The 18567-nt window shown below is 41.7% G+C and overlaps 2 protein-coding genes across 2 annotated transcripts; both read right to left on the minus strand.

Annotated features, from left to right (window-relative positions):
- Nucleotides 1–4051: 4051 nt before the first annotated feature.
- Nucleotides 4052–12594, minus strand: LOC119654532 (esterase E4-like). The gene is made up of 4 exons (XM_038059975.1): nt 12322–12594; nt 11918–12166; nt 5771–6726; nt 4052–4290 (listed from the first exon to the last, which is right to left on the minus strand). The coding sequence occupies exons 1-4, from the start codon at nt 12511–12513 to the stop codon at nt 4080–4082; spliced, it is 1608 nt and encodes a 535-aa protein (XP_037915903.1). The 5' UTR covers nt 12514–12594; the 3' UTR covers nt 4052–4079.
- A 405-nt stretch (nt 12595–12999) lies between these two features.
- LOC119653614 (zinc finger matrin-type protein 3-like) lies at nt 13000–18277 on the minus strand. Its single transcript, XM_038058381.1, has 6 exons — nt 18173–18277; nt 17617–18101; nt 13890–14002; nt 13765–13833; nt 13495–13700; nt 13000–13439 (listed from the first exon to the last, which is right to left on the minus strand). Exons 1-6 carry the CDS (start codon nt 18198–18200, stop codon nt 13201–13203), a joined length of 1140 nt encoding a protein of 379 aa, XP_037914309.1. The 5' UTR covers nt 18201–18277; the 3' UTR covers nt 13000–13200.
- Between the last annotated feature and the right edge of the window lie 290 nt (nt 18278–18567).

The raw sequence follows: 18567 nt of genomic DNA on the forward strand, positions 1-18567 counted from the left end.
CTGCAAGTCCTCCTGCTTTTCGACAGGATTAACTTTGCGGTACGCATGTTCGGTTCTGGCAGGAAAAGTTTGGTGTCTAGAACAGCTTTTAGACTCTGCCACCTGTCATTGTGGGAAATTTGTTCCCAATTTTTGAAAGCAGACTTAGCCAATGCTACTGATACTCCAATTGCTGCTCCGGCATAGGGGAGATTGACCCCTCTTTCGCTAAAACATCCGAGATTTCATTTCCCTCTACGCCACAGCGACCAAGTACCCTGAGTAGTTCCACTCGTATTGAATTTAGAGATAGAGTTCAAACAGTTTCTGCACTTCTGAACGATTTTCGAGGTGATCAAAGGACTACTCAACGCCCTCAATGCAGCTTGGCTATCACCGCAGATTGCGATGCGCCTGCCCTTCAACCGCTCGTCAATCACCCAGTTTGCCGCCCTTAGGATCGCATAAACTTCGGCTTGAAAAACCGCTGCATATTATCCAAAAGGAAAAGCCCACTTCTCGTTTTTATTCGAAAGGTAGACCCCGGTTAGAGAGCCCTCTTCTGTTTTTGAGCCATCGGTGTAGAATACTTCCCTATATCCCGCCACGCATTCCTCTGGGACTTCCCAGTTCTCTCTATGCTTCAGGATAACTTCATATCTTCTAGCAAACAGATGTATGGGGACACGAAGATCGGGAGGCATTGTAAGAACTAGATTCAGTCGTCCCAGTAACTCTTCCAATGCTGTGTGCCCCCCACATCCGTTGTTTCCCCATAGATAAAATCGAATTAGTCTATGAGCTGCTCTCATTGCAGTGCTTCGAAGAAATATATCCAGGGGCTGCAAATTGAGTAGTGCATTCAGAGCTGCGTCGGATGTCGTGCTCATGGCACCAGTGATACCGAGACACACAGTGCGACTAGTTTACGGTGAAAACCTTTTTGTCTCACCTTAACCCACCATGCTACGGATACATATACGAACATCGGCCTAGTGATGACAACGTATATCCACATTACTACATGAGGCCTGCGTCCCCATGTCGAGGCAAAGGTCCGTCTGCACAGCCCATAAGCTGTGAGAGCTCGTTTCATCTTTAGCTCTACATGTTTGTTCCAAGTCCGTTATTTTAATTTAAATTAGCGAGTACACCGTTGTATTGCAGTTTCTCGCAGTGATAAGTTTTTGAAGTGTATTAATTAAAAAAATGGCAAAAACACGTAAAATGAGTGGTATCGACAATGGAGAAATTATTGCCTTAGCTTTACCTTGAGCCAGTCCTCTGAAGCTAACTTTTTAAAAAAAAATTCGGGCCACTAGGTCTACTGCCCGGAAACAGGGTTCTGGAAAGCCAGGAAAGACTACGTCAGCCGTAGACAGACATGTGGAGATTCTGCCTGCAAGATCGGCGAGGAGCATCCACAGATTCAAGAAACCAATCATAGTTCGTTTTCGATAGCCAACGGTTTTCGGCATGAGGCTATTCCCTATCCGAGGCGTTGTGGATGTTTTTTCAGCAGTAAAATTTCGAAATTTGCATGTCGCTAACCCACAAGTTTTACCTCTTGTAATTGCTTTTTACGACAAGCAAAGGTTGCAATTATACAGATGGCCAATTTACACGTATTTACCTTCCGGCACCAGACAAAACTTACCATATATTTAGAGTAGAGGGTAGTTTGGGTTAGAGCCCGCTCTGAGAAATCCAATTAACGCTACCGTGCGTCATGACAAGGAGGTCAGCATCTAGGCGGATTAGATTTTCAGAGTCCCCCAAAGAATTATTCACCTAGTGTCCGAAGCGTAGCTCCAGCCGGAGGTGAACAATCACAAAATAAGTTCCTTAAAGTCTCCACGTGCAGTCTGCAACATCAACAATGCGGGGTGTATGCCTAATCTGGTTGCGTAGTCCTCTATAAGCCAGTTAGTTTCAGTAGTTGCCAAGTAGTGGAAGCAGATTGTGTCCTTCACAGTCACCAATAGTACGGAGACTGCGTCCACCAAAGGATTTCCAAGATAGAAGCTTCTTTTGCCAATCTATCGGCCTGCACATTCCCTTCTATGTTCCTATGACGGGGAACCTATAGGAAAATGACCTTAAGCGTGTCGACTAGACTGTTCAGCGCATCTCTCTCATTCTACCCCGATCTAGCCTATATCAATGCATATAAAGCCTTAATAACGACTTGACTCTCGATCTGAATAACTGCAATACGCTTGGAGTTTAAATTGTATGCTGTGTGTTTCAAGTACACTGTACGTATATTCTGGAAAATGTGGATTTTTGAATTCAGAACTAAGACCTATTACCAGGTCTTATGATAAAAAATTAACGAGTGACTCAACCAGAACCATCGAGGGCGACAGGACGGACGACATTGCGGTAAATTTTAAATTTGAGACGTTCATTGATACGTCGATCACAAAGAACACCAGTTGTGGAACGCCACTTCATCCAGGTTGCGTTAATATGTGAAGCAATTTCGATTGTGATTGTCGCCTGTCATGGGGATCGGTCGTCAAAAATTCAGTTTTGTTAAGATTCAATCTAAGACCGTGTTGCATGAGGCGATCATTCTATTTTTGGACAAGTTGCTCAAGATCATTTTTGCTAGATGCTAGGAAAACATCACCTGTAGAAAGCAGTGTGTATGGCGCTGGACGTTGGATGTCCCGTGTGATGGTGTCTATAACAAGAACAAAAAGGAGTGGTAAGAGGGCACTTCCTTGATGAACACCAACAGGGACACGAAGCGGTTTTGATACACCCGCCATACTTCGAACTCTACTTTTCGGACCGTGGTAGAGCAATTGAACCCAGCGTATGAGTTTTTCTGGCACTAAGTGTTGTTGTAAAGCATACCATATCTCTAGATCCACAAATGGAATGTAAAGAAGGCGATGCTTTTCAAGGTGTTTCTCCATAAGTAACCGCGCAGCGTGTATTGCGTCAGTAGTTCCGCAGTTTTTAACAAATCCGGCTTGATTCACGGTTATTTCAACGAATTCGCGAATGCGTCAAGAATGCGTTCAAAAATCTTCTTGGTATAGGAAAGTATCCGAATCGAACAGTAATTTGAACCATATTGGAACTGTGGTGCTTTCTTGCCAATCATATGATTTTCTTCCTTTCTGAATAACCACAATCAGAGCTCCGCTGAGACAAGCAACAACGGTACCAGTCTATACCAAGTGCATGGCTTAGCATTCATACTGGTGGACGCAAGAATTACCTAAATCTCTACCGAACTATGGAGTACGGCACCCGTGTTGATACGCAACACCACGTCGAGGCCCGAAGGTCTCTTCTCGCTTGAGCATAACCACAACCACCATGAAACTCCCACTTGGGGGACCAACCGCAAATAACCCATCTGTCCTCACATACAACAGGAGTTCACCCGAAGTATGTGAGTCCAGGGGCTTTTCCGGTTCCCATGGTACCAGTATACCCCTGGTAAGGTTTCGTGACCAATTTGCCACTTCAGATGAGTCCCCGTGCAGACTCGGGTCTGATCGCCCTGATTAGGCCTTTGGAGCATTCGCCTATTGAATCACGGCCGGCAAACCAAAGTGATTACAGCGTCTCCCGGTGCCACCACTATGGAGGTTCTCCTCGGCCACTTGGTTTTGGTTTGGCCGATAGGGTTGCCGCCCCATCTTCCTAGCCGCCACCTCTGAGCACCAGTTGCGTTGACAGGTGGAACTGGTTCAAATGTCGGCAATGATTCTAGAAACGGAGGATGAGCAAATTTTTCAGTTGAAATCTGCTTGAAGTATTCTCGCCATCTATCCGTTGCAGCTCGACGGTTGGTAAGCAAGGTACCGTTCTTATCATTAACGCAGCAGAAATGTTCGATATCATGTGTACGTTACGGCTTTTAACAAGTCGATATAAATCTCTCTCGCCATCCCGAATGTCCAGTTTATCGTAAAGATTTTTGTAATGGTCCACTCGAGTGACAGCGACTGCTTTCTTTTTTCTTTCTGAATTAGTCAATATAAAAACTAAATTCCAAAATTTTACTACTACCACCAGTGGTACAGCAAATGACTAATTTAAAAATAAATGCATGGCAATGGAACTTTTATTTATTTCTATTTATATTTCTCCATTTGTTTTGTCAAACTATCACATCTTTCAAACATAGCACAATCATAAAATACATCCCAAAACAGATAAAATTTGGAGAACTTCTGTTTTCTAATCGTTAATTTTCCACCGATATTCAAAATGGTTCGATTAACTCTTTCATATGGTTTCCAGGGCTCGGATAAAGTCGTAGTATATTCTTTCGGAGAAGGATACCTGTGAATAAAAATTTTTCCGAACTATAATAGGATACGTAATTTCAAGTGAAATTGTCAATTTCACTCATTTCATTTCACTCAATACGAATTTACGGGAGCATTCAATAATTAATTGACTCAGTTATCTTTATTTCAGTATTTCATTTGGATACATATACTGTTTCGATAACCATTTCTTCCCTTTTTCAATGCAAAGCCTTCTGTATATCAAATGGTTCCTGAAATTCAGTGTATGTTCCCTAATAAATTGCGGGTGCGTACGGTATTTGAGGACATGCATATATGTCGCTATAATTTCCCGAAACCATTATTTTTCTTTTTGCTCTTTTTCAGATAAGACATGGAGGACTACAACTTAACTCAAGAAATGAAGAAACATTCGCTATATGTGCAAATCACACCGATTTAAAAATCTCTAATTTTCTTAAGTGGGCCCCTTTTTTCATCGTTCATAAGGTTCGCTGTGAATTAGCGATACATAATCTGTTGCAAAACTCAAAAAACACGTGCGACGTTCTGACACTTTCCGATCTCCAGAATTTATTCAAAAAGTGCAAATGATCATTGACGGGGACCTTTCAAAATCAATGAGGGCCCTTGCGAAGGAACTTAATGTATCTGACCGTCTTATCCGGCGACTTGTCCAAGAGGATCTCCGGTATAAATCCTACCTATCCTAAATAAACGTCTTCTAAACAAAATTAAACACCTTGAAGAGCCTGAGATGTTATGGTTTTTTTCTGATGAAAAAAGTTTTGACCAAGACCAAAAGGCCAACCGCAGAAATGGCAGATGGCTCTGTTACGATTCGTACAGAGGTTCCTGCTGTCATGCATACGAAGTTTCCAGCTACTGTTATGGATTTGGGTGTTGTGGGCAACAAAGGACATATCATGCCACCTCATTTTTTCACTCAAGGACTTCGAGGGAGTTCTGTTGCATGCATCGAAGTTCTAGAGACCTTAGTAAAAACCTGGATTGATAGTGTTCGCGGTGATAGCCCATACATCTTTCAACAAGACTCTGCTCCTTCACACAAATTGATGGCGACACAAGATTGGATGGATGAATATTTCCATGACCACATAACACCGAACTTATCACCGCTTAGCTCCCCAGACCTGAATCCTCTGGATTATTAGGTATGGGGCGTAGTTGAGCGTAAAATCAACAAACATCCTCATAACACTATTTCTTCCCTGAAGGCTGCAATTAATACCGTTATGGTCAATATGAACAAGGAGCATTTGATTCGAGCCTGCAATCGTTTCCAGACCCGGATCGAGGAGGTTATTGCAGCTAATGGAAATTTTATTGAATGAGTTTATCGATATATAATACGTTAATTTTGTGTAAAAAATTTGTCAAGTTCCATTCATTCATTACTCTCAAGTTGTCCTCAAATACCGTACGCACCCTGTACTTTAGCTTAAAAACGAAACATTTTCCAAATATTTTGTTTAGAACAAACTACTCACCCATATTTAATAAAATTGATCCATAGTTCAATCAGCTCCAGCCGCAGCTTAACACTCCTTTTGCTAAAGGGGGGCTCTACTTTCCAGAAAATGAATCTCATATCGTCTCCATGTAATGCGCCTTTCTCAACAGAAAAGCATAACTGTCCATCATCATGCGCAGGTGCAAATCTATACAAATACAATGGATTTTTCGAATATCCTGAATAAACATCTGCAAATTTAAAGATGCCATGGTGCATATCTGCCATCCGCCGAAGCGAATCCACATTTTGTTTAGTTTCTTTCGCCCTCAAAATGATACTTATATTTTCGAAAATCTCAAATATTTTCTTATTATTTGAAGGGAACGTGTAATTGTTCATAGAATACTCATTACCCCATTGTACATCACAATTATCTTCAAGCGAAGTATATCCCATTAATACAGGTACATCATTAACTGGCTTTTTACTAAGAAGAAGGTGCGGTGGTTCTGATATCGAACTTCCATTTACATCGATGGACGGTAGAAAGCAAGGAAATTGGATACCAAAATGGTCGAAGTGTGAGTTCAGTAAATATTGAGCCATAAGCTTCCGAGTTGTCTGTCTTCGTAAAGCCAATTTTGAACAGTTTTGGATTTTGAGGTCCTCACAAAACTTTAGTGTGCATCGCTCTGTTTCAATATTGAATGCCCAAGGATTAAGAAAGCTTCCACTAATCAAGATGGCTTTACTAAAAAGATTTTTGGAACCTTCTGAGTACAAATGATAAGTTGCTGCGGCTGCACCTGCGCTCCAACCGGCCAGCGTAATTTGCTTTGGGTCGCCACCGAAATTATAAATATAATCTTGTATCCATTTGAGAGCCAGTTGTTGGTCCTTAAAACCCAAATTAGGTTCGATCCCTTCGTTGGCAATCGATGAAAATCCGAATAATCCTAGACGATAGTTAAGTGTTACGAAAATGATTCCCTAGAAAAAAGATATTTATATTACATTATGAATACAAACGTTTAAAAAATTTTTTTCATATGGCGCCCAATGTGGGCAAGGCGATATTTTTCACATATGTACATATATATATTCATAGAAATGTGTATCTCGTTGTAAAAGTAGTAAATGCATTCACTCATTATCCACTGTCGTGCAACCGAATGTAATTTAAATGTATCGTTACTTGTTTCCCTTACAATGTTCCACTTAAAGCTTGAAATTAAAGATTAGGCCAACAATTTGGGACTGGCAAAAAAGAAGAAAAATCATAACTTTAGTGATTCGGTGCGGCAACCCAGCTTCCATTGCTTCATGAAGGACTGCAAGGAATACCACTACAAATGAAAATTTTTTTTAAACGGATAATAGTGGTTGGAGCTCTCGGGCCTTTAATAGGTCCGATGTTCGGCGCGATGTTTGAGGGAGTAGAGCAAGAGCCGCTCGATCTTATTACTCTGAGTTTAAATCGCAGACGTCATGGATGTTTGTCGTCTTCTTCATTCATGACTGTGGGACCATAGGATTCGAAACTGAGGCACGATGCCAAGAGCGTTAAGGTGTCCTGTGGGATTCACTAGTAAACTCGTTCAACCCAAAATAACTACAGTGGTCAATGGCGATTGTAGAGATGTTGATTTGGAGGACCAAATATCGTCCTGTGGCGTTAGACATCTAGTCGAACTACGTAGACGAACCTAGGGATACTTATCTAGTCGTCATCTTTACGTAGCAACAGACGTTCCAGCGAGCGTTATCAATAGCCTTGGTAAAAGTGTCCTTAGTCACCAAGCCTCGAAGATCTCCTCGCTTATACTGCGTGGGTTAAATTGTAGGATACTTCATATTCAGCCGGTCGTAGCAATATACTGGTGTTAAATTTGCGGAAACCATCTAGACGAATCGACACTCCCATCCACTCATTTGCTTGATTGATCTGATGACAGTATTCAGTTTCCATGTAAACACTTCCAACCAATCCGAGACCGCTAAACAATAGGCCTCTATCCAAACGTTCCGCAAAACATGCTACTGAGTAATAGTTTGAAATTACACAGGCTGGTCACTGTATATCTGGAATAGTGTGCACAGAACCTTGCCCAGCAACCTTTTTTGCCTTTTCGTTACAAAAATATTAGATATTTCGTCAATCTTCGGCCTCGCAGAGCGATGTCCGGATTTTCACTGATTCTCGGCGCAGCCGTTTTGTTCCTTCTAATAACTCAGTCATATCCCGTCGATCCATGATTCTAGTTTCAATGGGATAGTCAACGCCTGTCTTCAAGCAAGCAATATTCCGCAGAAAAAAATTGCCCAAAAACATCATGTTTATATGCAAATTAAACAATGCTAGCGCCCATTTGCAAGGACTACGCCTTTTTTTCGGGATTTTCGTCACACCACAAATTCAGATTGACTGTTTCTAGATGTACTTTCCATTTCAAAACGTTCGGGCCGACAGCTAAGTAAATCGCTTTTGTTTTTGTATCGTTTCAGGGGAGAATGCAGATACACAGTACCCACTTCTTTTATCAAGGTTCCGTAATAATGGACTATAAAAGCTCAAACTACTGTGTCATTCCAAGGGTGGATATCGCAGATACGCGACAATGGCCACTTCATCGCTGGTACTTCCCTTTATCTGAACTGCACCAACTGATTGGGTTTCACAATTGGGTTCTCCTTGCCACATTTGGTTCGGAGCTCTGAATTATTGGAGAGTGGAGAGGACGGCTTGGAGTTTACGCATGCCTCGTCCTGACATAATATTGTAGTACCTCTTCGAAAGTTGAAGTGATCTTCGCCTCATCGAATACGTATTTTGACTTTGCCGATTCCACGGTGCATCCCAAAATAACGACGTGTTCTGCTTTTACCGCTTCTATCTTCTTCGATGTTGTCTTTATTGACTCCTGTGTTTGTTTACCTGCCTTACGAAGTTGAACCCATCTCTGAGCGCAGAGCTCGTCTAGCAATAACTCTAGGTGACCCATACCTCTCCATTATGCGGACTACCCCTTCAGGACAAGGATGGTCGAAATGATGATTTACAAACACACTTTTGACTTCTTTCTCTTGAAAAGACCCACATAGTCCACACTACAATGTAGAAAGGGTGGACTTGAAAAAACTCGAACGGCAGGCAAATCATCCATTATCTGTTGATTCCGCTAGTTATTGTACTTCAGACGGGTGAAACACCTAAGTAGCTCGTTGTATGTCACCCTCCGGTCATTGAGGATCTAATACCGCATCCTCAAATAGTTCCGGCCTGTGGAGGTGTCGTCATGCAATGCGCTTAGATGCCCCTAGATAAACTGTCTTGACGTTTCAAAATTTTCTCCACCCGTTTACTGCTTTCTTCCTCCCGCTTTACCATTTTCTTCTCTCTCCTATAATTCTATTTCGCTCGCGGTTTTGGAGAATCTTAGCGACGCCAGCTCCCTTTTAATCACGTTACCTAAGAACGAACTGATGGCGTTCAGCCAGGAGACAATAGCCGTTGTGTACAGCACAGTCTGCATCTTTAAAAGCGAGGTGGCAGACGGACCAGCGGTTTCCAGTTTGAAAACCATTGTCGTCGAACTGAGCGGAGCGAGTACCAATCGCAGTAATTCTATTAAACCATCAACGTCGGGAATCTCCTGAGAAACGAAGACCGACAAGAATGTCGATCACCGGAATCTGGAGTCCCGCTCAAGAGCCAATGCCAGAAGGCCATACATATTCTGAGTAAGATTGCAAAAAATAAGGTGGCCAGTACTGTCGGCGAGCGGGATGAAAAACTTCGCTAAATACCAGGGGATTGTACGGAAATACCATAACAAACGCTTGAGTAACCAGCAGAAAGGTTTCGCTTTCTACTGCCTTCAAGCACAATCGATTTTAAGGTAAGGTCGAATATCAAAACTAAAAACAACGTATTCCTTGTTATTGTTTTTTCCCACACTTCAATTCAGCTTCACTATCAATACATTTTATGCTATGCAAGTTATAAGTTTACGGCAGGTTAAAAACAATAAAAGAGAATAGGCTGTGTAAAGAGTGAACGGACAATCAACCTCTGCAGACAGTGAAACAGCAAGGACTGGCCGGCAAGGCATGAACTTCGGAACCCTTTAGTGACGTGACCAGGAGTCATTTGTGCGTGACGCTTGTGGATGGTAATTCCGCGCATGGCAAACTGCTGCCAGAAGTGGGGTCCAGTGTTGAGGCCAGGTTGTCGGAGATCGTCATTGGGCATCTTCTGACCGACCAGAGGGAGCAGGGGGGATACATGTCCTGCATTGATTCTTCCCATGTGGTCCGCAGTTCTCCAGGAACTTTCTCGACTCGTGCATGGCTCAGACCAGCGACGCGAGCTTAAGGCTGTCCCATACGACGAGATTTCCAAGAGACCAGCGCTCGAGTCTTGTCCAGATCCACATGGATAAAGGCAAGCTCCTCCATAGTTGTGCCGTGGTTTGTAGAGAATTACCGGAATTACTTTTTTTTCAAATAGTTACCGTACTTTTGGAGACGAGTGCGCGTGGTGTTCACGCCGAAACCATGCAGACACGGCCATGAATTCATCAATCAGCCGCACCTTTTTCGTGTGGAAGATTCTAGAACACGCCATTCACTTAAGGACAATCATTGAGAGGATAACTTTTTTCAATTCTCAGCACGCCTACCTCAAAGGCAAATTAACAGAGACCGCTTTTCACGGGACAATTAGCGGAATAAAGATAGTGGAGTATGCCGATGACTTGATTATCTGGATGTACAAAGTTGTGGTCCGTCTCATCCTAACGTACGGTTCTAATATCTGGTAGCAGGTGATCAGCAAGAAGTACAATAGAAACAAATTTGATAGGGTTCAAAAAACCGCATGCGCATGTGCTACTAAATGTATTCCTGCACCTTCTTCCCTCGACCTTCACATTAAATGTGCTGTAGAGTGCACTGCTGTCAGGCAGCAGCAGCGAAGCATTGCCACTATAGTAACATTCTAGAGGAAGTATCTCGGGAATTCTTCTAACGGACTACGCCATACGCAAAGCGAGCTTTATAAGGATTTTGATGTAGGCTTTCCCGTCGGGGCAGACTGAAGGCAGGCAAGGCAAGGACATACTAAACCGTCTGGGCAGCACGGTCAAAGTCATCCTCTGGGTGTGGCTGTGGAGTCAGCGCGAGGATGTTCGCGGATACACATGAAGAAGCCAAATCGCATGGTTTCCAAGAATTCGCCAACGTATTGAAGGCGGAAGTGCAAGTGATACTGGAGGCCTGTCGATGGCTGGGGTATGACCCAAGCATAACATAGCCATTCTGACCCACAGTGGCGACATCCATTAAGCTAATGGGCCAGTGTAGGGGCACACTGAACCGTCCGGGCAGCACACTCGAAATCACCCTCCTCTGGGTTCCCCGTCGGAGGAATATAGAGAGGAATGAGCGGCCTGAAGGACTCTGCTCTTGACAATCTCACGGTGGACACAACCTGCGTCCTGCGTCCTGTGGAATCTACTGTAACTACTGACTTTGATCAAGATGACTCACCAACTGTCCCAAGTCAAGCAGGATACTAGCCTGCAGGGAACCATGCCACCAAACTCATATCCTAAAATTCACTTTGTGGAAGTATTGGAGGAGGGAGAAACCCTTAGACACTTCCTTTATGATTGCCGAGCTATAACTAAAGCACCACACCGCTAGTTGGACATTGTTTCCTACTTAATCCCCTTGAGGTGGGGTAAATTCGCACATAAGGGACAGTTTCAGTCTACTAAAACTTTGTTAATTACAATAAAATTTACACCAAACTTTCCAATATCGATCCCCATGTCATGGCCTATGATGCAAAATTTTATATTTCTATGGTGAACTTCTAGTAAAATTGTCCACAGTTAAGTATCGAAGAACTGCTGCACTTTATAGCCTCTAAATTCCCTATCCAATCGATTTTAAATTAAATCAATTCGGAAAAGTACTTCTTGAAGTCTTAAAAGCGCGACTGGTTTTGCAAACTAAAACATAAACTCGATTGAAATAATTGTGTGACTGTCTATATATATTCACCCATAACATGCAAAATATTGAAAATTTGAGGATTAAGGAAACATTTTATCCGTTTATTTGCTTTGCTACAATCGATCATTCATTTGTGGGGCACTGAAATTAAATCGCTTACCTCTAGTAAAAACTCTTCAAAGTTGTTGATTTCTTCCTGTGCTGTGCCCGTATTGAAGGTCCCTCCATGCAAATACACAAAAACAGGTTGTAATGGTCGTGTTACGTTCTCAGACCATAATGAGTATATATGTAAGTAGAGACAATTTTCCTGTCCAGAAACAAAGTAATCTATTGCTTGAATACATTTCTTCGGAGCATTTTTGAAGAGCCTATTAAAGATCTCTTCTATGGGCATCAATTTCGCAGGCTAAGAAATTAAAAAACACCATAAATATATTAAAAATGCTTAGTAAAATTATGAAGATAATTAACTTTATTTGTTGGTACTTAAGTTAAACGATATTCGCACTCATTAAAAACCAGACATCTTTGTGCAGTTAAAAAGGAAAAATGACACCCTACCTCAAACCTTTTCGGTTTCCACGCATAGGGAATATTTGTATATTCACAGATGATGGACCCATTATCATAATTTGTGCTGCGCCCACTTATACGTTTCAAATTGGATTCAATAAAACAGGCACTTTTCCCGCTACATAGAATGAAGTATAATTCAATTATGAAAAGAACAAGATGGATTCTATGCAATAGCATCACTAATCCGTCGTTACACAGACTGAACAGTAGCAATGCTATCACCTAACTGAAGAGTTGCTGCGCTTGATAAGAAGTGCATTATAATAGTATTTTTTAATTTACAAGACAACTTTTAAATTAATTATTTTATTGCCGGGGTGGAAATGGCACATCCAAGAGATACCAGTCATGATTTAGATCGATCAATCTGCCAATCATCCGGCTTACTATGTCAATGAAAAAGGCGATGTATACTCGTATATACTGTATTTTTATTCTGTTTGATTGTTTTCCTTCATTGATTAAATGAAGTTTGCATTACGTGTGAGGAAATATGTTTTGATGGGAATAGTATTGGATTCAATTCCTTTTGAATTTATTTGAATTTCCTAAAGGAGCTATACTTAATCCAGAAAAGATGATTTCTTCCCCAGCTGCTTTTCCTGTTATAGTTTTCCGAAATACGCCAATGTTATGGAAATGAATAACAAAATTCAAAAGACCTTTATCCTTCCAGGGTACTTTATTCTATAAATTTTATATCATTCTGATAAAACTTAAAATAATTACAGTTTACTGAAGATCACAAAAACTTTTGTCACATTACTATACTATATTTCGCGTGAATTGTACCTGCTATTTAATCACAACAAATACTTTGAACTCTTACTGTCAATCATCCAGTCATTTTCTTCAGATGAAATGTTAATGACCATTATTGTTCGGAGTAGTATTCGCTTCGTTCTGAGAAGTCTTTTTCAAATTTTTTGTGTGTCGTTTGCTACCCAAATGCTGTTTCAACTGAAAAGGATCTTGCAAGGATATATCACATATTTTGCAATAATAATTTCCAGAGGGTGTCCGGTACATAGAGACATCATTTTTCGGGTTGCCTTGAACACAAGCAAGTAGTGTATCATCCGTCGAAGCATATGGCGGTATCTCTATAATGAAAACTTGAGATAAAATACTGAATAGTTTCTAGAGGAATTATTTTACCTGCTAGTTTAAGCTTTTTCGCATGTTTGGCGCCTCGCAAATGTAATTCCATTTGAGATTCTGACGTTACGCTTATATTGCAAATTTTACAATGTTTCTGCTCGTCAACCTTCTGGGTTTCTTCTATTTTGGGTGTTTCTACTTCGGCTGGTTTTCGAAAAGATTCACCAATGCCAAACCGCGAATCGGTTTTTATATTCGTGGGCCTGAAATCACAAATCATACATGAAATCATCAAGTCCTATAAGCAAAAGGGAAAGGAGTTCTTACGTTCTTATCCACTTTCCATTGGAGTCATAGTATCCTGATCCTGATGGCTTAGAAATCTGCGCAACAACCCTAAGGATTTGTTGTTAGAATCTTTTAAATCGAATCACAAAAAATCATATTTTTACATTTTATGTTTTTTTCCATTGTAATGTTGTTGTGCATGGCGAAGCGATGTTAAAGGCAGATCACAATCTTTGCAGTGGTAAGCATCAGGTCCCGTGACTCCTTCCTCAGACAACTAAAAGAAAAATTAGGTTACTATTCGGCAGAAACATTTGACTGTTCCGCCGAATTTAAGTTAATAACTCTTCTTCAGAAATTTGAAACGTCGAAATACAAAGCCTATTAGCCAACAAAGGCTCAATATATGTTACACGACACCAAATATTCGGCATTCTGGTCAAACCCCGTTTTAAGATATTGCACTCTAGGGAAATACAAAATACCGTCGGCCCGGCCATAAATTCGTTTGAGAAAAGAGGAAGGAAAAGTCACTTTGATTGGGCAGGTAGCGCCTAGTTATCTCTGGGGGTAGGTAGGGTAAACTTATATACAATTATAGTCTTTACCATTAACCCACAAGGTCGATGCCCCACTGAGGTAATGACTTCACTGTAAGCTGGGGTTGAAAACTCACTCAAAGTATCCGCTACTTGTTGAGGCTCGCTTATTCCAACTTCAGCGGCTGTTTCAACGGAACCAATTGGACATCCTGAAGTCAAGCGAGGCAAGGTGGAAAAACTCTGAAGAAAACTCATCCCCCTCTCTTTTATTAAACTCAAGATAGCCTGACGCAAGTTAGTGAGAATCCTTGGATTCATATTTGTGGCAACAGCAAGGCGCGCCAACATTAAGGGATTTTTTTTTAAATTGGGTGACGGCGATTTATTCAAACGTTGTTTGAGAATGAACACTTAAAGTAACGAGTGTTGTATCGAAATACTTTGGGCGATCATTGCCAAACAAACATTTGCTGAAGTCATCGAATTGGGTATGCATATTATACTAGCCGGGTTAAATGAAGAACGGACAACTCTGTTAAATATTCTAGACATAATGGGCTGCCTGATTGGCTTAAAGCCCACGGATGCGAACAGAGAGACGAGGAGAGGATCGCAATGGCCGAAAAAGTTAGGATAACTGCATCGAAGGAAGCCAGTTTGTCCAAAAAAATGCGCAGTAAGAAGAGGAGCAGGAGTATAGCGCCTCAGGAGGACTTTCGGATGGTCCAGGGAAAGCATATTCATCAATTATAAATATTAAAAGTGAATTCTTTAATTGGGTTATTCAGGAAGGAAAAACACCATCTGACTGGCAAGAAAGTACCATTTTTCAAATATGGAAAAAGAAAGGTAGTCCACCAGAATGTTCAAATTATCGTCCGATCCGATTACTTTCCCAAACCATGAAGATTTTTGAACGCATTCTTGACAACCGTATCCGCGAAATCGTTGGAATAACCGTGAATCAAGCCGGATTTGTCAAAAACTGCGGAACTACTTATGCCATACACGCTGCGCGGTTACTATGGAGAAACACCGTAAGAAGCATCGCCCTCTTTACATTGCATTTCTGGATCTAGAGAGAGCATTTGACCGTGTGCCACACGAACTCATCTGATATGCTTTACGACAACACTTAGTGCCAGAAGAACTTGTGCGCTGGGTTCAATTGCTCTACCACGATCCAAAAAGTAAAGTTCGAAGTATGGCGCATATATCAAAACCGCTTCGTGTCTCTGTTGGTGTTCATCAAGCAAACGCGCTCTCACCATTCCTCTTTGTTCTTGTTATAGACACCATCACACGGGACATTCAACGTCCAGCGCCCTACACACTGCTTTCTGCAGGTGATGATTTCCTAGCATCTAGCAAAAATGATCTTGAGTAACTTGTCCAGAAATGGAATGAACGCCTCATGCAACACGGTGTTAGATTGAATCTGAATAAAACTGAATTTTTGATGGCCGATCCCCATAAAACAGGCACAATGACTGTCAGCGGCAGTGATCTGCCCAGAACTGAGCGATTTAAGTACATCGGGTCAACGCCATCAGCCAATGGAGAACTGCGTTATGAAATTGCTTTACGCTTTAACGTAACCTGGATGAAATGACGTTCCACAACTGGTGTTCCTTGTGATCGACGTATCAACGAACGTCTCAAATCTAAAATTTACCGGAATCTCGTCCGTTCTGCCGACCTCTATGGTTCTGAGTGTTGGCCGACTATAAAAGACAATGAACGGCGTATTGCAGTAACGGAGACGAAAATGTTGCGTTGGACTAGTGGGGTAACACACTTTGATCACATCCAAAATGTGGGGGGGGGGGGGGGGGGGGGAGGGTTCACCGATCGTGGAAAAGTTGCGAGAGGTGGTGAGGAGATGGTATGGTCACCAAATCGTGCTAACGCGACTTCACTTGCCAAGATTGGTCTGAACATCGAAGTCGATGGTAAACGCCCAAAAGGTAGGCCGAAACAACGGTGGCTTGATACGCTGGATGGGGATTTAATAGCCTCCAGATTGCACTCAGATCAGGCATTTGATAGAACCAAATGGCGAAATCGATCACGAGGAGCCGACTCCGCTTGTGAACGGAACAAAGGCTGAAAAAGGAGACTCTGATATTTTCATGAGGAACTGACAGCTGCTGGTCTATTAGAGTTTCTTGACTTGTGACGTCACACAACACGGCGCGGACCTTCCAATGCATTTGAATTTGGTGGGAATTGAAAATACTGCTATTCTAATAACAAACGGTTTTTTTTCAAAAACGGTCCTTGAGAGTTTTGTTAGTTTGCACTGTAGAAATGATTTACCTAATTAAAGAAAGTAAGGCGGACGGTCTAGTGTAGAAGTATGTGCGTGCTGGCGGAAAGATAATAGCTAAAAGAACATCTTAGGAAGAATTTCAATTGCAAAATGGAGTGCGCCGGGATAACTTTCTGTTTGCGATACTTTTCTTCTCATTATCGACTTTTACGCTGACGAACTTGATTTCATTCGACGGTTCAACAGCGCTAAATTTGTGTACTCGGAGCGGCAATATCCTCGACCACACCATGAGTAAGGCCAAAACGCAGGGTTTTCCAGAATACGCCAGTCTATTCTAAGTAGAGGCACTGGCGATACTGGTGGTATATGGATTGCAGGGGCATGATCCGAGCCCCAAGGTTTACATAGTCATTTTGACCAACAACAAATGCTAAATCAGGAGTTTTCTAGTATTCATACAACAAAGCTCGGCCACCAGACGCGCGGATTTGCACGAACTACTGGCCTGTAGAAGACTGTGCCGCCAGTCTCGGGATACCGTATAATTCGCATCCTCGAAGTTGTGGAGAATGTGAACGTTACAACCGGTGAAAATCTAAGCCAACTAGATTATCCTCCACTTATTCTTCCTACATCAATCACGGCCTTAGGAACTTGTGGCATAATCACGCTGCATCTGGGCCCCTCGGACTGCCAGGACAAAGTCTAAAGAAAACGATTACGCACAAATGCAAGCTGATAACTAAACAAAACACTGTGCGGAGTGACTAACAGAAGCAAATTTCGTGATAACGTGATAACTACGAAAATTTTCCGATTAAGCATAACATTGCAAATGAATGCGAAAACTGTTCATTTTGATGTAATTAGAATTCCTAGAATAAAAACATTTCGAGAAAACAAAAAGTATTGCTGTACTTCTACAGAAATTACGCCCTTTGTATGTAAATAGAAGCAAGAACTGCTTTACTTAGGCATTCGATACAATTCTTTAGCCTCCACCTTAAAGCCAACGGAGTAGGCTCCCTGAATTAAGAACCAACGATAATAATTAATAGTTAAACATGAATATACCTTAAGGACTTTAGGTGCAGTTTCACCAGTGTCGCTTGACCACTTACTCAGCCAATTGTTAACTTTCGAGATGTGTTTTCTGGAATCATAGTGGTCATGGGCTACCATCCTTCCCGTCAACTGTACACCACAAAGATCACAATGCAGGGGTTTGATCAGATTATTCAAAGCATCTGGATAGTCTTTATTGCGGCCGTAAAGAGGAAGTACCGGCCGCATTGATTCCGGTGCACCATCCGTTGATGATGGTGTCTGCTTGCGTTTACGCGAAGCGGACTCGTCGTCCGTGGACGTATTCAACTCATTAAGATTTGCTTTTGCTAGAGCTGTGTCTATCAGTTGCAACGGCGATGTATATTCGTTTTGACCTTTTGTAGTATCTGCAGGATCGGAATTGCTGTTTAGTTCGTCAATCTCCGTTTGTGGCTTAGAAGGTATTTTCAGTGGGATTTTGAAATCCATGGTGAATTTAGTAGCGATTTCCCCTAGAATTATAAATTTATTGTATCTCTTTCAATTATTATTTAATTAATTTAATTATTATAAGTGGGTATACCATTGAAGTTATCGTCCCTACGAGGCATAGCTCTCTCCCGTACACTGGCCCACAACCGGGAACGCAAATAAACTCGCAGAGGTTTCGGAACACTTATCTCTGAACTTCAAAATGTCACATTGACAGCTACTCTCCGGAACAAAAGATCAATTTTTGTCAAGCTGGTAAGGCTGTAAAAAGGACTTGAACATTTTTCAAAGGGAGATGTCCTAGCGTTTAGAAGCCACCGAAAAGTTGACATAGTTTAGCAATCGTAATTTTCAGCAAATCCTGCAATAATGATTCAAGAAGAGAAGGAAGGAAGAAATAATAAATTCTCGACAAAAAAACATTTGCCGAAGGATTCGCTGCCGGTTGGTTCAGGTCTGGGCTACCGTCAATTTGTTGTCTGCGCA

This window comes from Hermetia illucens, chromosome 4 (assembly GCF_905115235.1).
Source record: "Hermetia illucens chromosome 4, iHerIll2.2.curated.20191125, whole genome shotgun sequence".
Lineage (NCBI taxonomy): Eukaryota > Metazoa > Arthropoda > Insecta > Diptera > Stratiomyidae > Hermetia > Hermetia illucens.